At 41.3% G+C, this 26,916-nt stretch overlaps 1 protein-coding gene across 4 annotated transcripts; it reads left to right on the plus strand.

Moving 5' to 3' along the window:
• Positions 1 to 1,177: 1,177 nt before the first annotated feature.
• Positions 1,178 to 24,575, plus strand: LOC128357207 (segment polarity protein dishevelled homolog DVL-1-like). 4 transcript variants are annotated; one of them, XM_053317477.1, is made up of 16 exons: positions 1,178 to 1,586; positions 6,404 to 6,473; positions 9,046 to 9,167; positions 11,727 to 11,845; positions 15,791 to 15,929; positions 16,295 to 16,388; positions 16,538 to 16,607; positions 16,711 to 16,850; positions 18,061 to 18,137; positions 18,704 to 18,771; positions 18,889 to 19,011; positions 19,100 to 19,234; positions 19,943 to 20,110; positions 20,227 to 20,442; positions 20,697 to 20,746; positions 22,504 to 22,637. In XM_053317477.1, the coding sequence occupies exons 1-15, from the start codon at positions 1,417 to 1,419 to the stop codon at positions 20,705 to 20,707; spliced, it is 1,722 nt and encodes a 573-aa protein (XP_053173452.1). In that variant the 5' UTR covers positions 1,178 to 1,416; the 3' UTR covers positions 20,708 to 20,746; positions 22,504 to 22,637. The 4 variants fall into 4 exon arrangements, with proteins under 4 accessions (XP_053173452.1, XP_053173453.1, XP_053173450.1 ...); XM_053317478.1 differs by lacking the exon at positions 22,504 to 22,637 and adding an exon at positions 21,449 to 21,487; XM_053317475.1 differs by lacking the exon at positions 20,697 to 20,746 and having other exon boundaries at positions 22,504 to 24,575.
• Positions 24,576 to 26,916: the final 2,341 nt, after the last annotated feature.

Genomic DNA, 26,916 nt, shown 5'->3' on the forward strand with positions numbered 1-26,916 from the left:
TGTGTTTTGTTAAATAACTGGAGTAGATATTTTATGACCATGCATACTGTCATGCCTGATGTGCTCAGTTAAATCTAGTCATGACAAAGCAGTTACAATAATATGTCAAATTATTATTATTATTATTACTATTAGCAGTAATATCATCATCATCATTATTAGTATTATTATTATTATTATCATTGTTATTATTACATTGTTGTTGTTGTGATGGTACGGTGAGTATCACTGATTGTGTTTGTATTCACTGAATCACAAACAGAAAATCTCAATCGGTTAATTAATTACACTGAAAGTCCTGTACACTTACTCTAGAGTGTATCAATACAACATACTGATATAATCAATCTAAAAAAGAGAATTAAGTAGACTGCCAATGTATAGATCAGAGAGATAAAGCAGTGCTAGTAGGAGATCATTAACATATCAGTTCCACAATTAAACCAGCTTTTCATGCTGGGAATAAACAGTAGGACAGCAACATCTGTTAATGTATTATACAATTAAAGTCACATGTTATAATAATGTAAATATGAGAAATAGCAGTTAAATGAACCCTTGTTACAGACATGCTGTATTAAATATAATAATTAACTCATCATTTCTACAGTTAGTTCATCTCATATGTTTTCCCTCTCAAGTCTCTCACAGTGCAGCTTATGCATATTTGTATTTTATATTTTAGATACGTTTAAGGATTTTCATTTCATTTTTAAAATCTATATATTCTTAGGATTATTCCAACAAATAGGACATTTATTGGTTGTCACATAATTCAGGTTACATAAATAATATTTTATAACATAACCCATTATAATTATATAGCCTATTATATAAAGTTCCATCGTATTGTATGTGAGTGGGTTTATATTGAATTACGCTTGACAGAAATAATCACTGTGTATTACTTTATCCGTGTAGTAATGTTTAAAAGAAAAGGTTGGGAAAAAAGCATTCATTATTCAGACTTCATCCAGCCTCTTTGTTCATGTTGTGACTGTGCAGTTCAGTGTACAGTATGACTGTTGTATAAGCTGGGCATGGAGGCCTGCGCACAACCCAGATACACCACTAGATGGCAGCACTATCTAACCAATTAGCCTGTGTAAAATATAGCAATATTCCCAACTCCATATCGCAAGGATGTGGACTGTCCCTTCCTGTTTTAGTGCCGAGAGCCACCGTACCGACTCACACTGGAGCAGGAACACGGGCAGTCATAACGCGATTATGTCTGGATTTTCGCAGTGTTTGTCCAACACACGGAGTTGTATTTTCCATCGTGGGCTATACAGGTTGATTTATTAGTGGACGCTGTTATGTTATACTATGGGTAGCTGGTAACATAGCAGGCCTGTTTATTGCGCTGCCAACCCTTGTTCCTTTCCTGTCAATGATTGTCCTCCCCTCACTCTCATGGCGGAGACTAAAATAATATATCACATAGACGAGGAGGAGACTCCTTATCTGGTCAAGCTGTCCGTTTCTCCAGAGAAAGTCACCTTAGCGGATTTTAAAAATGTCCTCAACAATCGACCGGTCAACAGCTACAAATTCTTCTTCAAATCGATGGACCAGGATTTTGGGTAAGTGCCCGCCGTCGGTGATTATTATTATTAGCCTGTTTGGTCTAGGCTGACTCGCTATTTATTGTTGCAGTCTGCTTATTACAGGCCGTGATAGGCAACATCAAACGATGCTGGCTGCAACATTGATACATGTGTGCAAACTAAGTGCCATGTCTGTTTCCATGCTCCTGGCACCTGCTCATTATTACAGGCTATCCTGTGCGCAGTGGAGGAGACACATGAGTGTTTGAAGTGATAGCAGATCTGTGCACTGTCCTATTGACGCAGCCCTGCATGTATTACACACAGCCTACTGCCCACATTTATGTATATTCATTATAATATGTTAACCATGTGGAGTGTAAATGTCAGGGCAATGTTGACAAAGCGTCCACATGTTCAAGTTCTCAGGTTTCATATTGTTTGGTTTGGGCTTTAATATTTTAGCAGCATGTGTTTTTTTCAGTACCTTTTTTAAATATATGTATTTTATTTTTACCCATTAATAGTAGACCTTTCTATACAGACACACATTCAAATACACACAATGGACTGCAGGTGAATCCTAAGGGACTATGGCAACCACAAGTCATTGATTGTGATTATCAAGTGTGCAATCATGAAACCACCTTTTACACTTATTTTGCCCCCAGAGGAGTAAATCTGCTAAACAGCCCTGAAAATACACTTTTATACAGAATTAGTTTCTGTGATATTACAACAATGCTGAACTTGAAGTTTTCAAACAGACTAATTATAAATGTAAATTTGGTAATTATGTTTACCGTGTCATTTCATCGCACAGTCCACTGGCCATTTGGTCATCTATGTAGACATTGTCATTTATTATCATGAGAGAGAGAAATAAAAGTTTAAACTTATAGGCATATTTTTACTGCTATTATGGGATTGTAGTATTTTCACACCTCACTATATGTCATGTGAAAGAAGTGTTTCACTGATAATAGAAATGTGAACTAATTTATCAGAAAGTGTCTTTAATGTGACAAATCTACTCATTTCTATGGTGGATTTTACCTCAGAAAGTCACAGGAACTACGGTACCTCCTCTATCTACTGGATGCTGGACGTTATGAATTATAGAAATATTTCCTCCTTCTTTCTCTCCTACTTTTTTCTGTCTCTGTTCCTCTCTTTGTAACCCCTTCCTGATTTTCAGTAGTTGCACCAAGTTAACATAGCGTTGTAGATATATACAGGCTCTTGCGATGGTGCCTTTACTTTACCTCAGCTCTTGGTCACACAGATCTACTTGTATCACGCCTCTGCTGAGGATGACATATTTGTGTCAGCGCCTTTTTCTCATTCCACAGTGAGTAGTCATACATGAGCCCACACACACTAATATCTAGCACTGTAAACGCAAACATGATTGGAGGAAATGCAGAGGCAGGCAGTGTCAATAGAGCCAAACGTCATACATTTCCACTGCAGCCTGACCTTGTGAGGGAAACTGGCTCTTCCTGGTGGCAGGCAAGGCTTGGTGCGCTGCTTTGTCCCCAGCCCCGGCTTCCTGCCTCTCTTGCACTGCAAGCCGGGCTGCTCACTGGGCCTCAGGTGATCGACAAGCAGATAATGGAAACAAACAAAACATGTTTGCTCACTCCATATGGAGACGTAGCTCCATGTTGCTGAACACGCCGCTACAGTAGGCTGACCGGCCCCTGCATGTGCATCAACAAAGCATGTTAAATTGGGCTGTGAATTTGACATTGTTGAACGAGTGTGTTTTCACATACACTGATGATAAAAGGCGTTCCATGAGCTTTCCAGCCTTTGAGTTAAGGTTGAATATTCAGTCTCTGTGAGAGCCGTATGGTACTGGCACAGTATGGAAGCAAAGCCAGTCAAAGACACAGAGGATAACAGTGCTTTGTGGTAGCCATGCTGGCTGTACTGCATAGGCACAGACAGTATGGCTGCTGGAGAATTAGCAAGGGAGGAATAAGGCTGCTGAGCAGAGAGGGAAAACATCAAATCCCTTGCAGTTATAGACAGTGTTTGAAATGTAAATGAGCAGTCAGTGCAAGGTCCTCTGTAGTAGACCCCCTGCTGTGCTAGAAAAACCAGCCATTTTCTTATGGGATTGCTGGACTACATTTGTGCTGGCTATATCAGCTCTCTAAGCAATGGCCACACAAATTCGATAAATGGTTCGCCCGTCAAACACCTCGGCGAACTCCCTTTACACATTTCATTTCAGCTCCCTTTGGACTCGTATGTAACCGTGGGCTGAGGCATTTCCGTTCACACAACAAGGCACAGCAAATTAAAAGATCGTTCTTTGTGCACTTTTTTTTCATACATTCATTTATTCATCAATATTCATAAGACAGGAAGATAATTGAAGCTGGGTTGTTTTGAAGCAACCCACTTGGCTTTTTCAGAGACTTCAAGGTGGTGATATGGCGTTTTGTCATCGCCAGTGGTGGTGAGTGGGTTTGAGACCTCACTATAATGCAAGTCACAGAGGCACTCTGGAGCTGAGGAAGCAGCCAAGCTGAAGGTCTGAAAGAAACAGTCTTGTTTGTGCTTCAGAAAATAGGGGGCTGCTAGGGGGATCTTTCTTCTACTGAGGAAGTGATGCTAAGCCCCTGTAGTTAGAGGACAAAAATCTGCAGCTTTTTGCACAAATACACCCCTGCCTTACCTCACATTTTTTCTTTTTTGGCTGCTTGACGATTGTGGCAGATTTGAAGGTTATATTGCACTTGGGTGTCATGGTTTAAACAACAGTAGTCTCACTGTGATAGTGACTGTACGGCATTTGTCAGATAGTGACATGAATGGAAAACATCTGAACATTGTTATGATTGTGCTGTGAAAATCACATGATTACTGTAGTAAATGTGCCAACAGCAGCAGGACGCATGCTGTTCCTAAGTGTTTTCTAGATTGTTAAAGTTTAAATAACTGAGTCAGACTCTGTGTCACATTGAAGTCTTGTATTTGACTACAAATATTTTGCTTCCCTGTTTATAGTATCATTAGCATCAGCCCACCAAAGTCCTTGGACTGTTAGCCGTTCTTGGCTGGCTTCTCCTGCCCCTGCTTTCTGGTTTAGGCTGTGACTACCCAGCCCTCCTCTGTCTCTCAGAGCATAAACAAACACATCTGATCTTCCCCAGCTACACAAATACCCCAAGCCGTAGAATATTCAGTGATCACCAGGGTAAATCTTGTGTCATTATCCAGTGAAATCTGTTAAGACCTATTTAAGCTGTCAGCTCTAAGAAGTCAGATCTGTGACAGCAGCCCACACCAGACGCTTCTCTAAACAGGGCTTACAGTTTGTATGTGTGTGTTTGTGTGTGTGTGTGTGTGTGTGTGTGTATGTCTGTGCTTGTTAAAAGTTCAGGAGTGGAACTAACACTGCTCCCTTATATCAGATGGAAGCTAAAAAGAATGCAGGCCATGCTGATTTTACCGCATGTTAAGGACGTCATCTGTTATCATAAGAATTGTTTCTTGGTTCTTCTGGTTACAGTTCTTGGAACAGACAAAGGGATTTATTCTGCACGTCAGTCCTTTCAGAAACCATAAAAATACAGTTGCATCGGTGGAATGTGTGTGCGCAAGTGGAACAGCCAACATAACTCCTGTCAGACATTAGGAAGAAGCGTAGCAGATATTTTATTTGTACGGGCCACTCCCACATCCTCACAAGTCACCTTACAGCTGGTCGTGCAGCTTGAGAGAGAGGATGCAAACACTTCCTACCTAACAAGCAGCCGGCAGAGTCAGCCCTCGCCTCCCTCCCTTTTCCTCCCTGAGGTGGAACAGGCCACAGCAGCAGACTCTGTGGTCGTCAGTTCCAGCCACAAGGCTATGTTATCTCCGTCCACCACTCCCTGAAATACAGCTCCCACAGCAGCAGCGCTCACAAAAACACAACTAGCTTGGCTAATCATTTCAGTAGCAGGGAAGCTCTGGCAAACAACAACGGGGGAAAAAAAAAAAACTATAAAGTAGCTGTCAGAGACACCCCTGCCTAAAATCTTCTTAGGCTTTCCTGCTGCTCTCACGTCGCGCCTCTTCCTTTTCATGTTTGATGTTCAAAGCCAAGAAGCTAATGTGAGATCTCCGCACTTTCAGAAATGCTTGGTTGTACCAATTCTTGGAAAATTCGTAGCAAAAAAAACAAAAAACATATGTGAAGAGACATACAGGGAGTTATAATGGAAAGTGCTGAATATATCAGGGTGTTTTAGCTCCATGTGTGTATGTGTGTGTCAGTGTGTAAGCCAGCTCATCTCCTGCCCCTCGGCTAGCTCCGGGCTTGATCTACTTGACACAAGCCTAGCAGGTGTGGTGACTGGTTGCTGCTGAACTGTGTCCCAGCGGGTCAAAGGGTAACTGGAAGGTATTTTTGTAGGGAATTTACAACCAAAGACGAAACACTCTGAGGGAGCCTCACACACTAGATGGCTCTATTAATACACTCTCCTGTGTCTTGACACCTTGTTGTAACAGCTCTGAGGCTTTTCATACCCCAACATACACACAAAACACACCTATATACCCTGACTACCATTGATGATTGTGAGGGCCTTACCAGGTTGAGAGGCCCTAATCATACGGATGGACAAAATGTGAAAAGACTTGAGAGAGTGGCTTCGCTGCTGCTCGTCAAGCTTACCAATGCTAGCGAGAGTGCAAAGCTGAATGAAAGCCATGTGGAAAATGTGACTTACAAATCTTGAATGTGTCTCAGTATGTGAAGGCAGGAAAGTGTTTCTAGGCTGTGAAGCATTGTGTTGCTGAGCTGACTGTGTCCTTTAGCCTGACTGTATCTGTCTGTCTCTGTTCCCCAGGGTTGTCAAAGAAGAGATTTCCGATGACAACGCCAAGCTGCCCTGCTTCAACGGGAGAGTAGTGTCCTGGGTAAGTGAGATGTATAATGCTGTCCCTTCTCTCTCTCCGGCCTACATACCTGGCTGTAAAGCTCTAAGCAAAGATATGTGCAGTGCTCATGGATCATGCAAATGTAGCCATGTAACGCCCCCACAAAGCTTTTGAAACACTCTACTGCTTGATCTTACATTTCAGCTCTATTGTATAGGTGTGAGCATTTCCATTTGATTTTAAACTTGGTACAGAATACAATTAGATGTGGCTGTGTTTGACTACTAAAACAGAATATCATACCATCTGTGCAATCTATCTATTGACTTCTGTAGCATAGTGTTTTGTAATTATGGAGGATAAACAGTGTTGTTAGCCCAGGTTTCCCTTTGGGGATATTATAGTATGTCAAATTAAATCAGCCTGTCATGTTACAGGAAGATTTACATCTTAATCATTGCTGTATAATATGTGACAGAAGACACAGGTTAAAGCTCTGGCTTTAAATATTGATGGAAAACTGACAGCAAGGATAAATGGCAGTCTGCACATTTAATCCACTTAGTGGCTTTTTGTCTGCTTTATTTATAGTCCAGTTTATAAATGTTACACTTTATTGATCCCAGTGATGAGAATCATTATTTTGCTCGCTTCCCTCCACAGTGAGGTCAGAAGTCAGAATGAGCCACGCAGTAGTGACTGTAGAGTTGTTAGGGACTGTCTTGCTCAATAACATTTATGCAGTGTCGATATTATCTAGCAACAGGGCTTGAAGACTCTACTTGTGTATAGATGTGGCCTCAGTACGCTCGGCACGCTGCTGCTCAACAAACACTTTACTCAAACTGATTTTGCATTCAATTTTGCACGAATGTATAATAATGTTCATACATTTATATAAGGAGGCTGTAATGTAATTAGCAGAAATATACTGTTATACTAGGTGTATTTAAGCTATAATATAATAATAATAATATATAATTCTTGTTAATTAAAAGTATTTGTATCATGGTATTACTTGGTATTGGGAGAGCAGTAGATTGGCTGAGGAGTGACTTCATGAATCCAGGTATCACAGGTGCTCTTTGGATCCAAGGACATGTCGTGTGAGCAAAAAAGATGTTAGACTTTTCTTTGTGATCAGTGAGTCATAACCAAAAAATACCAAGGCACACTGCTTTGGTACTGAAGCGGGCTCAGCACCTAGCCTACGCATTTCACCTCACAGTCTTCTTCAGGGCATGTAAAAACAAGTGACAGCTCACAGATATACTAAGACTCCTGGTAATTACTTGGTATTGGATTGGAAAATTTGTGAGGTTACCACCCCTAATTAACATTTCTTTATTTACAGTGATAAATCTTGACATCTTTATACCTAGCTGCTTAAAAACCTGTTGTGTGAGGGATACTATGGCAAGCTTGCAAGCTGCAGCATAGGCTTGAAAACAAATTAAACAGTTAGCACTGTTGATAATTGTGTAATGTAATGTTATTAAAAAAATATGCAATAAAAATGGGAGTGAGAATCTTGTGGCATCCTTGAAGGCCCAGTATGGAGGACAGTAAGTAGGGAGGCAGTACTGATCATATTAAGTGGATCGGTATCCATCAGAAGTGACGAATCAACATTAAATGCAATTTCTTCATCAATCATCATAAAATTCAGTGTTTCCACTCTCAGTTATATTCATTAAATCATGGCGAGCTGTCCACAGATCTACAGCAATCCCTGCCCTCATATTACCTTATATATAATCCAGTAAGCTCTGAATATAATACAGTATTTAAATTAAGGGAAAAAAGTGCTGGTATTGGATTGGTCGCTCGTATGGGAGAAAAAAAAAAAGATGAGTCCCTAAAAGTATGGAGGATTTTTTTCCTTAATAATAATGTAAAATATAGAAAAAAAGTAAAGCAGCTTTCCATAAAACTGGAGAACCAAAGACCAGAGAAGTCAGCTTATTGCTAATGTGTTTCAAACAGAAAGCTAGACAACAGACAGGCACAGGAGATGATGGAGAGAGCAGAAATACTTTCAGTCTGTGAAACGGAGCAAAAAGAAAAAAAAAAAATCCTGCGGTGTTCTTTTAGGAATCTAGTAGCAACATAGTGACACCTGTGAATCCCAATGCTTGTATTAGAATAACGCAATACAATTGTTCGTCTGTCCACGGCCGCCTGGTTTAACTTTCATTATTCTAGCTCGGATGAAAGGAGAGTAGCTGTATCTATGGGTCATTGTACATCATCCTTTGTACTGACACTCAACTGTGTAAAAGCAGTGTGGTCTTTTAAGTTTATGTGTCGCTCCCTGTGTTTCTCAAGTTGTTTATGCATAGCCACCAGTCATCTCTGGGCCTCTTTGCTGCATCTCATTTCATACCCTTTTCCTTATGCGCTCTTGTACACAAGATGTGTCTGCGGTGCCAACATCAGTGTATGTGTTTGTCTTTGAGTGCTGCAGAGTCTGCTGAGGTTGTTTTTGATCTCCTCTCTCCACACTATGGGGTGTATATCATTTGACACAATATTTATTATTGTTTGTGTTTCCCTCCGATCTGATATCTGGTTTATCTAAATCTTTCCTTTACTCCAACCTCTCTCACAGTTGGTCCTAGCAGAAAGTGCTCACTCTGATGGAGGATCTCAGTGCACAGAAAGCCACCCGGAGCTACCCCCTCCTCTCGAGAGAACAGGGGGTATTGGAGACTCACGGCCCCCATCCTTCCAGTAAGTAGGCTGATTATTTCATGTCATATATGCGCAATTACACACACAGGCCTGTTTGGCAGACGTATTCAAGCACACAGTCCTGTGCACTGTGTGACCTTTTTATTTCCCAGCATGCCATATGTGCTAATCAGAATGTGGATTGCTCATCAGAGATATTCATCATCGTAGCCTTGCATAGGAGATGTAAGTGGTATACGACTGTGTGAATGTGGTGTGAGGTATGTGCTAAAGCTTAAGTGCAGGAACATGCATGAGTGTGAGTACTTTTCCCACTTGTGTGTATGTTCCCTGCCGCCCACCCAACCACAGAGTATAGCGTTAGTCCACTCATCTATGTAGAAACGATGTGTATGCTGCCAGTGCTGCTGATTCTTGAAATAGCCTTCACAGCATAAACATCTTCAGGCAAATACTGGCACTCAGTGAGGCGCATTGTATTCATTCACTCAGAGCATTCATCCATACTCGGTTAATAAAGGCATATGCGACCCGAAAACACATCGGTGCCTAAAAGCTCAGAAATAGAGATTTTCTCAACAGCCTGATGACAAATACCTGAGCCCAGACTTTGACTTCAAACTTCAGATATAAGACTATGGCTATACTTGCTGAGAAGTAAGTCCCAAGCTAAATATAGCTCGAAGGGCTGGGGGCTGAGGGGGCAAGGGTTGTTGCCATTACAGCGCCGCAGCAATATGGCTGAGGCTCTATATTGAGAACATGCAGTATCTGTCATGAGTCTGAGGGTATCTCTTTATCCAGTGTTTGACATCTCAGCTCGCTTTTGCCCTCTATGGGCTGCTCCCTGCTGTTTGGCTGTCAGCTGTTCTGATGATTTTATTGTTCCCAGCCTGCTTTCACTAGGACTACTGCCACCTTGTGGTGAAAAACGACAGTGTACCGACCCCACGTCATTTCCCCCCACCCCCTCGTTCACTCTCCCTTTTTCTTTCCCTCTTTGAGTCAGACAGGCAAGCCTTTCTCTCAGAGAAACAGCGTAGTGAATTCCCTATAGCGAACCTCCTCTCTTTCTGAAATGAATCCAGTCTTCCACCCTTTACCGCTCTCTGTAAATAGCTAGAATATTATTACCACTTCATTCACTCTTTGTGCTTTATTCATGCATTTCATGTGTTTGTCGGCATGAATGGGTCTATTTGATGAGCTCACAGAATAGGTGTTTTGGGCTGAGAATGGACACAACTGATGTGCTGCTGCCTGGTAATCCGGATTAACGGACATTAAAAGCACCCATCTCCATTTCCCAAGAGGGAGGGAGTCGCGATTGGCAGCAAAGGGGGTGGGGGAATTGAAAGGGGCTTGCATTTGTTCACAGCTGCAGCCTAGCGCCTTGGATAATCTCCCCCCGGATCAACTGGCCTGCCGCCTGGCAGCCACCGACAGCCTGACCGACAGACAGACAGACACCGCTACATCAATCATTACACAGCTTTCCAATCACTTCTAAAAGAAATGTATCCAAACTATGCATCTACAGTGATATTTGCATATGTGCACTGACCTGTGCTGGTGAAGCTCAGCCCAGGTGCGCCCATTAGTGCTCTGTAGCAGAAGCATGTAAGCATGCCTCATTGAGCACTTCATCCTGCTGAGTGAACACAGCAGACACAGCGTCCTGTCTGCTCTTGTGTTTTTAATTTGCATTGATCGTCCACACATTGCCACTGAAGTGTGTGAGAATATTGTTGTTGTTTTTTCGAGAACATGGTAGGATGATGTTTGTGTACTTGTTTGTGTTGTGTGTCTATTTTGTTCTGTTTATACACACTGAGTGTAATACTTTGTACATAAGCGTGTGCATGAATGCATGAGTGCGCCTGCATGCGAGTACAATTATTTATGCAGGTGTAAGGTACATGTTGCATACATACCTAAGTGTGTGTGACAGACTGACAGGATTGAGTAGAGTTCTCACCAGACTCAAGTTTCGTAGGTGCCCAGTGGCGGTGTAAGTCCCTTAACCCTGATGCCTGAGGCCACAGCGTCTCCAGCCCCCCTGACAGAATAACAATCTGCCCTCTAGAACCCCCAGACCTCAAGTACACAGGCCTGCTTATTGCTTAGCCCACACCTGATCTACCACTTCTCGCTTTTTTATGCGATCTGTCATTCTCTCCTCTCTGTCTCTCTCCCAATCATGCTTCAGGCACCATCTGGGTTTTCAAAAGGTCTCATTAATGCCAGTATTGTCCAGAATGGCTCCCTCTCAGGGTATCTGGTCATTAATGACACTTAGTGAAAAACACATCACATACCGCAGAACAATGAAACTGCTATTTTGGCCAGAGGGATTGAATTTGAAACAGTGTCATAATATGAGTTGCATATTCCCCTCAGGCTAAATGGCAGGCAAACAAATGTTATAACACAAAAAATATTGTAGCTGGGATTATATCCGTGAGAGTTGGTCACAGGCTGGATGGAGAATTAATTTCTGTATGAGAGAGAGAGAGCGAGGGAGAGAGAGAGAGAGTATGTGTGTGTGTTTTGTACATCATTATGAAGCTGACTGAAGTTTCCCCATGTGTGTTGCAGTGCCAACGCAGTGAGCAGTCGTGATGGCCTGGACACCGAGACGGGTACAGAGTCCCTCCTGAGCCACCGCAGAGAGCGAGAGAGAGAGCGCGCACGGAGGAGAGCTCGAGAAACAGAGCGTGAGTACTATCAGCGGGGAACAGATGGATCCTAAAAATGCAATTATCTTGTCTTTTCGAAGTTATTACATTTCAGTGCCTCTTACTCAACACTTAACTTTCTTACTCTGCTCAAGTCAGTCAAAAAAAAGAAAAAGAAAAGGTGGACAGGCAGAGGACATGAATGAATAAAAGGCTCACAGGGATCACATGGTGCATGTTGAACTCGAGCTATGTGAGAGAGACCAAGAAACACATAGATATCCAACTTCTCGGAAGAGTGAAGAAAGTCAAAAGTGAATAAGTTCACTTCATGTCGAGGACCCATAATGGAATTCGCTGTCTTGCCCAATAATTGTCCTTCTTCTGTTTCCTTTGTGGGCCTCAGGTTTATGGTCAGAGGCTGTTTTTTCGCTTGGTAGTCAGACTCCAATCTTGCAGGATGATTATACCCTGTCAGAGGAGACTTGTGTTTTATGAAATATCAAGGAAAATCTGTTGCTGCTATTGTTGACATATTAATGTAGACATCCATGTTCTACCTGGAAAAGCAATTGTTGGGATCTTGATTTTAAAAGCCCCAGAGAATCTCATATCAAGTGCAAAAACATCTGCTTTATTGTTCAGCTCACTGAGGTGTTTTGGCACTTGACTGCAGTAAATTCAATGAAGATCACTTTGGAAGGAGCAGGGCGTCTTCCTCTCTCTTTTACAGTCTCTGTGTTTTTAATATGAAAGCTTTGCCAGTCAACATCACATGTCTACACTGTTCACAGAAAACAGGGTATACTGGTGCTGCAGGAGAAGGTGTGTTTTGTTATTAGCATAATCATACTGGAGATGTTTTGAGATATCCACTCCGCTCTATTCCTGTTCTTGTGACACAGACGTTTTGGCTAAATTAGTTTATTTTTTTAATGACAGGAAGTAATAAGCCATCAGCTTCTAATGCCTTCAGTCTGCTGTTGTTTTCATGTGTGCAGCAAAGCCCGCAGTCTCTCTCATTCTCTGTCTCCATTTCTCTGTGTCCTGTCTTCACAGCAGACCTGCCACTTTGCATCCTGAGCTCGAGGCTCATTAACCAAATACTCATTAATTTATGTGCTGCAATTAGTACCACAGAGCACAGCATCGGTTTATGGTTTTGGAAGATTTTTAACTGTCTTTTCATGCTGGAAACAAATTTTGACTTTATCTTAGAATAACTGTATAATCGTATCTATTAATTTCATCATGACTGGACTCTCGGGCATCTTGTGACAGAGCTCTTAACTTGGCTCAAGACATATTGTTGGCGCTCGCCGCATCAGATTCATTGCTGCTAACTTCCAGCTGCACGTCTGTTGTTTTGTGTATGATTCGGAAATACCTCACGACTAATGAACTTTGCGTCTGTCCTCCATCCTTCTCTGTATTTACTGACCTCAACAAAAATGAAAGACTTATTGCAGACGATGGAAAATACAGAATTAGATCAGGCCATGTATTCCTTCTCCCTTCTCCCTTCTCCCTCTCTCTCTCGCATACACACACACACACATGCAGTCTCTTTTTCTCAGTTTCCTCACCTCACGTCTCCTCGTCTACTAGTTTGTTAGCTCTAATTAAGTGAAACCATCAGGGGAATTGGGTGTGTCCCTCGTGGTCTACAAGTAGTTTCGTGGCTCATAAATTTTGTAGGAAAGACCCAGTAAAAATTAAATCAATTTGGCTGTGTTGGCCCAGTGGTCTCTGTCACAGTCACATAGTCCCGACGTAAAGACATTTAAAGATGGAACCAGTATCCCTGGCTCTTACCTCACTGCCTGCAGCATCAGCAGCAGGAATTTCCCTGTCACCTTATACACATGCTTCCAGTGATTCAGCCTCAGTGTGAATGCTAGCTGCTTTACAGTGATCGGTTAAAGTGCTCAGACCTGGTAAACGTATCCCCTCTTATTTTCAGTCTGTGTGCCCTAGCGTTTGAGAATGAATGGATGAATAATGCAGCAACATTTTAGGAGGGTGAACAGGTGTGGGACCCTGAGGGCAGCTGGAGTTATGGGATATGATCTGTTCCAAGGCCACCAGGTGTTCTGCATCTTAACCTGTTGTAAGACAAAACTCTAATATTCAGTTATTACATTGTAGCTGAAACCATTTAATACCCTACATTGCATTTAGCATTATGTTGTTCAGCACTGCCGGGATTTCAAGGTTGAGGTCAAAGAAGACACGGCTAAGCCAAACCACTTATGCTTGTATTAAAGTATTAGCACAGAGGACAAAAACAGCTGGTAAACTCTCATCTGAAATGAAATGAAAGGTATCATAAATTCTTTTTTTTTTTTTTTTTTGGGTGATGTGTCGCCGCTGAAAGCATTTGGGCTTTTAATAACCTGATGGTGTTTCACCTGAGGTAGAGCCGGGAGAGGACGGCACATCATTTCAAATCTCATATTATGTCTGTTTTGGAGAATGCCATCACCTGATTGGTCAGAGACAGATTAGCAGTCATTCTATAGCTGCGTGCCATGAGAGGAAGGGAGGAGGCAACACTTTTCTCTGACTCTCAGTTCAGTTTTCCTATGCATCGGTTGGAGGCACACTGTCGGCTGCGGTGAGAGGGATTTGTTGTATTACTGTACATCCGTTGATTTGACATTTGAGTTACGATAGATGATACTTGTGGTTAGATTTTTTTTGTGGTTCCTGTAATGCAGGTCATTTCTCGGGTCATTCTGATGTCATTTTGGGAAAGCTAAGTACGTATTCTTGTTCTGCAGTGCGGACATAGATATATTGTACCTTTTGTGAGCTTTTATAGGGTGATAACCACCAGTGGAGAAATGAGACTATTATTAGATTGTGCATTGTCAATGTTTATATGGATCATAGTTAATACAAATGAAACATAACCACTTTATCATGTAAAATGTCACAACCTTTAAAAAGGGTCACAATTACATTATGTCAGTGGTTTCACTACTATGTAATCCAAACATCACTGAAGTGGCTGTTGAGTCATGGTAGCCACTTTTTGTTTTTTTAGTGTCCATTCTTTATAGAGTATCTTTATGCTTATTCCCTATTTTTGTCACTGCCTCTATTGTAGATAAGCTGTGAAGCCTGTCATCGACCAGCTGGTGGGTACCGTCTGGGGCTCAGGCTGGCTTTTAAAGAGCGACTAACACAGACAGAGCAGAGCACAAAGTCACAGATTTCAGTCTGGCTTGGTGAACCTGCACGCTTTTTTGTTTTTTTTCTGTCACAACAATCATCGGAGCGTAGGAGGAGGAAGTATTTGTTTGAATCCTGACAGTGGCTGTCCCTCTGCTGATTGAGTGTGTATGTGCAGCAGCTCAGCTCTCATAGAAGCAGCTTTTGGGGCGGAGCAATGGGAACTACTACATTGCTGGAATGTTTTGCTTGCTCTCGGCGAATACGCTCCCTGCCACGCCCACTACGCCATATGAGACCTTTCCAACCAATCCGCTGTTACCCTGAGACAGCTCCACCTCGCTGGCAATGTACGTATTGGAGATGGGCAGAGTAGTTGTGCCCTGCTGGGAATTTTGAGAGTTGTCTTATCTTTCTGGTAGGAAGTAAATGTATGTAGATGGGTTTACAGTAAGACACTGTAGTGAAAATAAATCTAAAGTAGCTGTAGATTTATTTTTCCTCAGCAATTTGTAACTTTTAAAGTAAATAATAGTTGGTGATTTATTTGTTATTCTCTCTCACAGTCCTGTTTTTCAGTTTTTTTCAATCCTGTCAAAATCTTCCTGAGGTATCAAACTTTAAAACCCCTCTGTTGTTTCTGTCACTGTGGCTCAGATAACTAAGGTCTTTTTACAATCCTGCCACTCTCAGTAACTCTGACTTTCCACCCCTCCTGGTTGCTCCCTCTCATTCTCATCTGACCCCACACTGAGCAACGTAACCTCCCGTCTGACTCACTGCTGCTCTGCTCTTTTCTCTCTGCAGTCCCTCGCATCAACGGCCACTCCAAATCAGAGCGCACTGCAAGGGACTCGGCCATGGGTTACGACAGCGCCTCAGTAATGAGCAGCGAGCTGGAGTCCAGCTCGTTTGTTGACAGTGAGGAAGATGAAGATGCTAGCAGGTAACATCCTACCTCACATCAAAACATATCTCTGCTACATCCAAACACTTAAATCAGAAGCTTTTGTTTATTTCTGAAGCAACAGTTTCTATTTATAAGAAACACTGAAGATCATAATGTTAATTTATTACTTTTTTTGAGACTCTATTCTTGAGGAACTTGAGGACTTTTTTTCTTGATACATGATATATTTTTGAATAACTTCTGACACAGGAGTATATGTACTGTATGTAAGAGTTTTGACAGTAGACTTATTGTAAAAGATATTTTTTGCACACCCTGCACTCTTTTCTTATTCTAATCATATATTTCTCATTGAACTTCCTTTCCATGTCATTATTTTCCCCTTTGCCACGGTGCTTCAGGCTCAGTAGCTCCACAGAACAAAGTTCTTCTTCACAGCTGATGCGCAGACACAAGCGCCGCCGCCGGAGGCACAAAGTGGCTAAAATAGATCGGGTGAGCATCTCTAAGACACTTCACGTCATGTGCTGGGATTGAAATTGACACTGAATGTGAGAAACAGATGAGAGGGCTAATTGATATAGACCCTTATGTCACTATTTCTAATGTGCTTCACTCATTGTGTTGTCTTCCTGCCTCTCCAGTCTTCATCCTTCAGCAGTATCACAGACTCCACAATGAGCCTCAACATCATCACCGTTACACTTAATATGGGTAGGACTGATACTTCTATAACTATCATTTATTTTTAGATTTTTAATATACCTGTGTGACTATGAACTGTGCTCATGCTCATTCTATGCTTTCTCCCTGACAGAGAAGTACAACTTTTTGGGTATCAGTATTGTTGGTCAGAGTAATGACCGGGGAGACGGCGGCATCTACATCGGCTCTATCATGAAGGGAGGAGCTGTGGCTGCTGATGGCAGAATAGAACCTGGGGACATGCTCCTCCAGGTACACTCACATACCTTTCCAGTTACATTATGAATTCATGTCATCAGTGGGGCAGCAATTCAAAGTTTTTCTAATTTTTAAGTTTTCTATTAATTTACAGGGTTTTTTATTATTTTTTGCATTAATTGTTTGATTTATAAAAGTTCAGAAAATACAGAAAAATGTCCTTTGCATGTTGCCATGGTGATATCAGGAATCTGTTTGTTTTGTTCAACCTCAACTCCAAATTGAAAGATTAGCGCTGCAACTAATGATGTTTTTTTTCTTTGATTAATCTGTTAATTTCTTTTAATTAGTTGTTTGGTCTATAAAATGTCAGACAATTGTGAATCACCATTTCAAAAAGCCCAAGATGCAAACTCAAATGTCTTGTTTTTTCCCAGCCAACAATCTGCAAACCAGATATATTTAGTCTAGTATCATAAAGAACTTACATTTTCATATTTAAGAAGAACTGAATTTCATCATTATTCCTTTAAAAATGACTCAAAAGGTGCTGATTTTCTGTCAATCCTCTTATTCATTAATTGACTAAATAATTTAAGACAATAAAAAGATGAAAATCCTCAATTTTGAGAAGCTGCAATTTGGGAATATTTGGAACTTTTTGCTTGAAAATAAAGTAAGAGATGATCAATTATCAAAGTAATTATTCTGTGGATGAACTAATAATTAGTTAACTGACAAATTGTTTCAGTGCTACATTTTGTAGTGAATATTAGTGTTTCTGTGCTACAGTTACAACACTCACACGACTCATGGCGCTGTGGTCTGTACACTTTGAAAGCTCATCACATAAAGAGATCTGTGTATGTCAGTGTGAGGTTTTGTGACGTGACAGTTTTCCATTCACTTGTGCTGCGACACCCTTTTGTAAAAGTTGTGACTCTGCCGCTCCTTTTCCTTCCTGTTATTGCCTCTTTGATCTCTGTGAGGCACCGCTCTAGGCTACACCCACTACAAAACACATGATAGCTGATTACAATTTGTCGTTGCTCCAACATCTGCAATATTGGTTTTGTTTTCACTGTGTATTCCCAAGCAGATCAGGTTTTTCAGGAATTTTAATTACCTCATGTGTACACAGTGCATACACACATTTGAGCTCTCTGTAGAAGTTCAAAACAATATTTTAGTCATTAAAATGCATGTTTATGTTATGTCATTTGATATAATGACTTAATTGTATATTTTCTTGTCTGTCGTCCAGGTGAATGACGTAAACTTTGAGAACATGAGCAATGATGATGCTGTCAGGATCCTAAGAGAGATTGTTTCCAAAACTGGGTAAGAGAGCATCTGCTGAGTATTATGTGTTTCATTTCTCTGTTTGAAAATGATCACACTGAGAGATTAATCGCACATTTCAGACTAACACATAAATCAGATAAGGTGCTTTACAGTTACTCGAAGGACATAATGAAACATATTAGAACTGTAAAATACAAGCATACCCCTAATGTTTAGCGATTGTTGCCAAAATATCATGTTTGTTACAAGATCTAGTGACTTTCTGCACTGGCAATATACCCTAGACAGTAATACATAACCAGATAACATTGTTGATTATCTTGTGGCATGTTTTAATGACTTGTAGTGACTTGTATTAATTACTTTCAGCTGAAAAACACTGACTGAGTGGATGATACAGTAGAAAAAGTAGGATCAGTAAATGTTAGTTACCAATCTCACACATCTGACAGCTGTGTAATATAAAGTAATGTGATTAGTAATGTGTAGTAGACAGTAATCTGTTCACTCCTGTTGGTTGTATTGTTTTGCTCAATGAATGTTTTCTCTTCCACTTCGTTGGTCTTGTAAAATGTTGTATTGTCTGTTTATTTCTTCTCCAGTCCTATTAGTCTTACTGTTGCCAAATGTTGGGACCCGTCTCCACGAAGCTACTTCACTATTCCTCGTGGTAAGACAAACACTACAAGTTTATTGTTCCATTTGGAGCAGTGTCACTGTCTAGGCTTGAACTATACAATAGTTAAACTGTCATTTATTAAAGTTGTCTTAATGTTCATTTGTTCAGCTGAGCCGGTGAGACCCATCGACCCTGCAGCATGGATTTCACACACTACCGCTCTGACAGGACCTTACCCACACTATGGTAAATACAACCAACCACCACCTTCATCACACACTATGAAACATGGTAATTAAACTGTTGTTATTATGGCAAACTTACTAAATTTAAAGTTCTGCTTGTCGGTATCTTCTCATAAACTCTTCTCTCATCGCAGAGTTTGATGACTTGCCTCTATCTACAAGTAAAACGGACATGGCAACCATTGTCAAGGTGATGCAGTTGCCTGACTCTGGCCTAGAAATACGTGACAGGATGTGGTTGAAGATCACCATAGCCAATGCTGTCATTGGTGAGAAAAGCAAAGCAGTGTGGGCACACACACACACACTCACACACACACACACACACACACAACTAAAACCAAAACTATCTTTGATGTTAATTAACAGTTGGAGTTTTTACTGTAATTTACTGTAAGTAATGCATGCAGGTGGGGACTCTACTCAGATTTGAATTGTATGGATACTGCTCTTAACACACACACACACACACACACACACGTGCTGTAAATATGGATTAAAGTCCCACTTCCTCTTTAAAAAACACACCACAAAGACTCATAAAGAGTTTTATTTTCCACTTCATAAAGGGGACAAAGTTTGCTCTTGTATGAATAAAATATGTAAAGAATATGTAAAGTGGTAATTTACTACTACTGAATACAAGAAACAGCATCAGTCCATTTTTTTCAATCCACTGCAACTCATTTAAGCAACATTTTACTGTTTGTTTTTTCTAACCACAAACTACAGATCTGGTGACTAAAACGTATCACACATTTTTGCATTAAATCTAACAGTTTTATTCAAAATTCAAAGCTCTTGCCACATTGTGCTGCTTGCCTAACTGTAACTACTGTGGCCACTCTAGTTGTTGTGCATATCTATAGTGTTTGTCTCATCTGTTCAACATATTAAAGCAGGAGTCTACATGTCTATGTCTGTCTGTGTGTGTGTGTGTGTGTGTGTGTGTGTGTGTGTGTTTGTTGCTGTGTCAGGTGCTGACGTGGTGGACTGGCTTTACTCCAGAGTAGATGGATTTAAGGACCGGCGGGATGCAAGGAAGTACGCAAGCAGTATGCTGAAACATGGCTACCTGAGACACACCGTTAATAAGATAACCTTCTCTGAACAGTGCTACTACACCTTTGGGGACCTCTGCCAAAGTACAGCCACTTCTTTTAGTGTGACAATATTGCAACTCTATGCATATCAGTTATTTGTAAATAGAGCGATTGTTCTAAATTTTTCCCTCTCTGTTTTCCTTTTTCTCTCCAATAAGACATGGCATCGCTCAATTTAAATGAGGGATCCAGCGGTGGAGGCTCTGAGCAGGACACTCTGGCACCGCTTCCTCCCACCAGCAACCCCTGGCCCTTGGGCGGGCAGCCATTCCCCTACCCTCCCTTTCCCTCCGCACCCCCCAGCTTCCCGCCAGGATACTCAGACCCTTGCCACAGTTTCCACAGTGGGAGTGCGGGCAGCCAGCACAGCGAGGGTGAGCAATGACAAGGAGGGGCAAGATGGGGCCTTTGACTTTTCCATAAGGCTTTTATTAATTCATATGATAATTTGACTCAATATGCAACATGACATTATTCCTAATCTAAGTACCCCTGGCATACGATGTCAGTATTAACAAAGTGTTTGACTCATGCTAATGTTAGCTTTTCTGGCTCTCTGGGCAGGAAGTTGACATTTGGATTGCATTTTTCATAACGTGTATTCTAAAACGCGTCCTGTATTGTCAAGGTCAATCATGAGCATCTTGAGTCATGCAGCGGACAGCTCTGCAGTACTGGGTGTGTACACAAAAAAATCCGACCAACCATGTGATTACCAATCTCAAGCTTGAAATAATCAACACCGAGTCCATCGCTCTCCATCAGTTCTCAAATGATCCTTTGTTTTTCATTTTGAATCAAAACCGTGATAGTGCTTTGTGTTTCTGCTGCTGCATGGTTTTTGATATCTGCATTGAGGGAGAGTGGAAAACTGGGGGGTTTTTCATACACATGTGGGTGGCCGTGATAGTGTTGTAGTGCGCATTTTAAAGCAGGCAGATAATGGTAAGTTACGTGTTACCATCTCTCAGTTTAATTTTCATTGTTTTTAGTGATTCATCCAAACATCGTCATATCTTCAGCCAGTTGTCATGCTTTCAGTTGGTTTATCTGCAACCTTGAAAAATTTGGAAGGACAGATGACAAAGAATAGTCTTGTGATGCATTTTTTAAAAATTAATTAAATTTATAGTTTGTTTCTTCTGGCACTTCCAAAAAAAGCATTTGTGGGTAATTATGTGTCTGCCTGCGTGTTTGAATCAGTGCATGTGTGCATTTTTGAGGGGCCGTTTTACCCAAAAGAAAGGACTAACAGCAGAGGGTGTAACAGTAGCTATGGGCTAACAGGCCAGATATAGTACATTAGGTAGCTGGAAAGGGGTTGGGTTGGGAGGTGTGTGTAATTCTGTTGTTCCCTCTGTTTCTGCTGGGCAACGGTAGACTGAAGGAGGAGGTAGTCCCAGGACACTGGGGGAACCGGTAAGCCTGCTAACCCCCTCTCCTCCTCTGTTCCTCTCTTCTCTCTATCTTACCATTCTTCCTCTTCACTCTTATTCTTTTCCTCCTCTATCTCCACCTATCATCGCTTTATTTATTTATTTTTCTCCACCTGTCCCAATGCGTCTCCCCTCATCCATGTGTATCCTGTGTGTGACTATCCTGACAGCCCATTCTCCCTCTCTGCACCTCTGGGCATGCATTCGTACTGTGCTGGGAGGTGCATGATGCAGGATAATCACTCTGAGGCTTGTGCTATCATTCTCACCGATAGGGGGCGCTCATGCACCACTTTACCCAGTACTGTTGGACTCATGTGGAAGTGGAGGCCTGAAATGTTTCATGCGGAAACAGTGTGGTACACCTCTATCAGTATGACTCTACCATTGTGTGTTACAAGCATTGAGAAGTGACACTTTTTGAACTGAATTGACATCCTGAATATAAAAACTTGGTTAAATAAAAAATCTGTTGTGTTTTTCAGCATTATCCACAAAGTGCTGTGTAGTAGTGTCTTTCTGATGCAGGTGTATCATGTTAACAATTATACTTTGTGAATGTTTCAGTGTTTGTATGAAGCCCGTGGTATTAGTTGGTGGAACTTGGGGAAATTTTGAAATTTTTAGATAATCATGTTTGCCCTTGACTGTTGACTCTTGCTAGATTGCTTAAGAAAATTATATCTAGTCACACCTTAAACAAAGTGTGGAGCATTATTAAATAGCATTAATACATTTTACATTATACTGCGCAAGAGAAAATCTGTCATGTGACGTACTGTGTCTGTTGCATTTCAACAAGGCTTCATTAAGCCTGTATAATATATTTTGTTTAATGTGTGACCATCTGCCTCCATGTTAATCGATAGCGAAACCAGCTGGTCTAAATCAGTGGCAGCTGATGGGTTGGAGCTGCTGATGGCGTATTTCTGCTTAAGTGTGTTTAGACTGCTGTCATGGCCAGGCTAAAATTTTGGGGTTTTTCCACCGTCTCAACAGGAAGCCGAAGCAGTGGATCAAACCCCAGCGCAGGCAAAGGCAGACGCTCCTCCCCACAGGAGAAGGGTCACAGGTCAACATGCAGCGAATCAGAGCCTGGCGTCCGTGGAGGGAGGCGCGGTGATAGGTCCGCCAGCCAAATGAGCCATCACAGCCATGCCGTCTCCAGTCACAGTCACGCACGATCAAGTCTAAGTCACAGTCAGTCACACAGGAGCCACTCTGTGTCACAGAACAGCCATCCCTCCTTCACCTACAGCCACGCACCCTTCACCCAGCCAGGACCAGGCTCCTGTGCCCACAGCGAGCGAAGTCATGCCTCCTCCTACGGTCCCCCAGGCTTGCCTCCCCCATATTGTCTGGCCCGCCTGGCCCCTAAGACCTCAGTCAGCAGCAGCACGCCACCTGGAGCCCCTCCTGGGAGAGAGTTAGCAGCCATTCCTCCTGAGCTGACCGCCAGCCGCCAGTCCTTCCAGCATGCTATGGGCAATCCTTGTGAGTTCTTTGTTGACATCATGTGACAGGACAGTGCCTTTAAAACTCATCGAGCACAAAACTATTTTCCCCGAACCCACTCAGCCCCTTCTCTCTTTCCTCTCAGTCTTTTGCCCCTGAACACCTCTAAATTCAGAATGTAAACACTGACTGGTGCACTACCTACCCCACTACTATATGTCTATCCCTCTGATGTCTAAGCAAAGGAATATGGGCAGCAAGAGCACAACAGGAGGGAGTCATCACTCCACGCAAGCACTGGTCCACTGTGGCTGAAAACCCTCTTTTGTATTGACGTGACGTGTACAGTTTGTGAAACGTGAGTGGTATTCAATGTGGTGATTCTTTAAAGCTGCCACGCAGACATTCACGGGAATGTGTAACTAGGATATTTTCTGTTCTGCAAGACCTTTAATCTGGCTGGGCCTGGATCTCAATCCCCCAGACCCAGACCAACATTACATCTCGCACTTAAGAACATTTCTCTTGGCCTATAACATGGACTGGATATCCTGACTCATGTCTGTGCATACTGATAAAACTCAGCACGTTACACCAAACGTCTGGCCCTGTTTCCTTCATGCTGTGGCATTGCCACTGACTTATTTAGCTTACCTGCCAACTAGTAAAACGCTAACCTTAAACAGTTCACAATTGGTGGATTTCTTCATCTTCATAAGGGAGGCCCTGTAGCCAGCCATTAGTTTAACTAGGCTGCATATTGCATGACTGTCTCAACTGCTTTAAAGAAAAGAAATTTTATTAATAAATATTGTTTAAAGTATTACCATTATTGGGGGGAGGGGTCGCCTCTTGCCAATGTTCTAAAGGAAGAATCCATACACTGGATGATTTTTGTGATGTTATTTATGTGATCATGTTGCATTGACGGTGTCATACTTTGTCTACCACAGCTGACTGACTGACAATCAGACATCACCCTTTGTGAATCAGTGGCCAGTTTCCACTGTCTTAGCTGTGCTTTGTCGAATGTATCATTATTCCTGTCAGTGATTGAACCCTGACATCCATAACACTTTGGTTTAAACCCATTTAAGCAAACAAACCATTTTGCAAACCGGATTGCAAACAGTGGACACCCACCACAGCTGTGAAAGCAAACTCAAAGGTTGACATTAGTTAAACCTGCTTTGTCTCGTTCGTAGCGAGTGTGAGCTTCGATAAAGGTCCGTGCGATAAAAGCCAAAGCCTCACACTGTGTGGTGGATATTTCTTTAATGTGGGAGATGTTTATGATGTTGGTCTTTTCATGATTATCATCAGACACTTCTCATTTTTTGACTACAAAGTGACTTCAAGGGGAATCCTAATCTTCAGATTCTGATGCCCTTGCAAAACAATGGCAAACCCCTGTTGTATCTACCTAGAATATAGCTACAGGAGGGAAATAACACACACACACACACACACACATACACACTAGTTTTATGAGCACTTTTCCATTTTGTCTCTCCCTCCCTTTAGTATGAAACACTGTTTGCAATCAAAGCTCTCTTTAATTTTGTTTCTTTACAAAAGAAGAATAAATTGTACATAGAAATTTATTATATATATGAATAAAAATATATATGTTCAATTTTTTGTCCGCATTTTTTCATGATTATTACCTGTAAGATTTACCCTTGCAGTCTTACACTAGTGATTAAAATATCTCTCATCAAACAAGCTCACTAGATGGAGACAATTTAACCTACTTAACATACATAGGTGCAGGCAAACATTTTAAGCAAGCAGAAGCATTTAAAGTGTTTAATTGACATGGTCATGGTCAACTAGGTGATTGTTTCCATGACTAGATGGTGGTCGGCCACATTCTCAATTTGTAGATGACAACATTTAATATAGATAAACTGTAAGTGGTACAACATCACCACAACACCAAATATGTCAGCCACACTTCATTTGATGTAAGAGTTAACACCCCTGAGTGGAACTTCCAAACACCAGTGCTGTTACGTGTACTTTCCCAGTGGGCTGACGTGACTCTCAAGAGGCTACACACATACTAAAACCAAAGAGTCTAGACCCTCCTGTCGATGTTACTTGACCCACTAACCACATTTGTGATGTCACTTCCCCCTCATACGAAGTCTCGCTATAAGATGTTTGTCAGGAAGGAAGTTAAGTCAGAGCGCTCTGATCACTCCCTCGCATACGGGGGCAGATTAAAAGCTACCCTAGTGAAGAAGCAGCCCCTAGAAGACTGTAGATGTCTGAATAATAGTCTTATAACAGATCATCTGTAACAGCTGCTGACATAGTTGCTGTTTGACTGTCACTGAAGCTGATATCAGCCTACATGCAAATACACACACACACACACGCGCACACACACACACACACTCATTTACCAGCACAATGAAAATATCCTACTCTACTACTTACCGAACAACTCAAAAGTATTTCCCAAGTCAGTATGTTAATTGAGCTATTGGGTTTTACTGCGCCTTTAGGGGAAGGTGCAAGTGTATATATGTGGGTGTTTCTTGGCCAAGAGATGAGTGGGTGGATGAGGTGCTGACTTGTGACATCACCACTGTCTCATGTAACATGCGTATGGTCTTAATGTAGGCGAACCCCAGTAGGATGAAAAAGATGCAGTAGAATGTCAAAGGTCAAAGGCGAAATCTCATAAATGTCATTAAATAACTGAAACATTTCAAACATGACGCAGCAGACAGTGTTGTGGTTCTGATATGTGTTATTGTGTTAGTCAGTCCCATGAGATGATACTCCATCCTCTGATGACCTTAGAGATGGACCTCATCATGTAGTCACACACCTTCTCATCAGCATTACTCAACAAATTTCCCTATTTTTCCACAACTCAAGGCACTTACTGTAAGGGAACAGTTCCCTTTTCACAAGAAATACATAACAGATCTTGTTTTGTGGATAAATACTTGATACTTGATTCATCTAAAGCATCCAAATAAATAAGTAGCTACACTTTCATTTTAGTACAATATGATCTGTGTGCTTCACTTTTGGTTTCAGTTTCCCTATCCTTGGGGCTTATTTTTCAAGTGGGAATTAAAGTATTAATCACCAGATGTATATAACTGAGAAAAGCTAATGAGTACTACGAACAGGGGAAAATTCTAAACTTTTTAGTGCCCTTTAAAAAACACGTGACTCTTTTTGAGTAGACTCATTCATCTGTGAGTCACCACATTAATCATCAAATTCACATTGCGATCTTATGAGAGTCACGAACTTAAGACACTTCCTCATTTTTGAATTTATTATCTAATATCGTTTGCATTGTCTTTCCAAAGAGGGGAGGGAGAGGTCAGAATGTAAATACAAACAAACCAACAAATCATTTTCAAAGTTTTCAATTTGGTTTTTATGGCTTGATGTCAAGTTGGAAAGTACCCAGTCTTTTGGGGGCTACTTTACGGTTTGCTTTTCCAAACAATTAACAATAGCAATAGTTTATCAAAGATCTGTAAGATAATACATGTAATTGTTTATTTTAAAAAGCTACAATAATGATACTTAGCTTTTAAACGTATTTATGGCATGTTAACTTGCCCTGACAGACCTTAAAGTTGTGGCTTTTTTTTGGCTATAGAATAAAACAAAAACAGGAAACCACACTGTTATTAATTTCTAAATCTGGACAAGTTGGAACAAGTCTAATTTTGAACAACAACAACCCTATGTTGTAATTTCAGGCTTTTAGTAAGAACTTGGTCAAAGGAAGTAGTTTGATATCCAAAGCTTTTTTTAGGAGAAGTATTATGTGTCATTGACATTTACTGTCAAACACTCATCATCCTCACTACATGCTGCAATGCTAAAAAGAAGAACTTATTTGAGTGGTCGTAATTTAAATGAAAAGAGTGGAACTAATGTTACATAGCATCAACTAACCATATAAGCATCCGCAAC

Source organism: Scomber japonicus, chromosome 4 (assembly GCF_027409825.1).
Source record: "Scomber japonicus isolate fScoJap1 chromosome 4, fScoJap1.pri, whole genome shotgun sequence".
Classification (NCBI taxonomy): Eukaryota; Metazoa; Chordata; class Actinopteri; order Scombriformes; family Scombridae; genus Scomber; species Scomber japonicus.

Bases quoted from the DNA above. Each gene is read 5' to 3' on its own strand.
- LOC128357207 (XM_053317475.1), top strand. From the start codon at position 1,417: ATGGCGGAGACTAAAATAATATATCACATAGACGAGGAGGAGACTCCT. The intron at 15,930-16,294 runs GTAACATCCTAC...ACGGTGCTTCAG, and splicing joins GAAGATGAAGATGCTAGCAG to GCTCAGTAGCTCCACAGAAC. The intron at 16,851-18,060 runs GTACACTCACAT...TCTGTCGTCCAG, and splicing joins CTGGGGACATGCTCCTCCAG to GTGAATGACGTAAACTTTGA.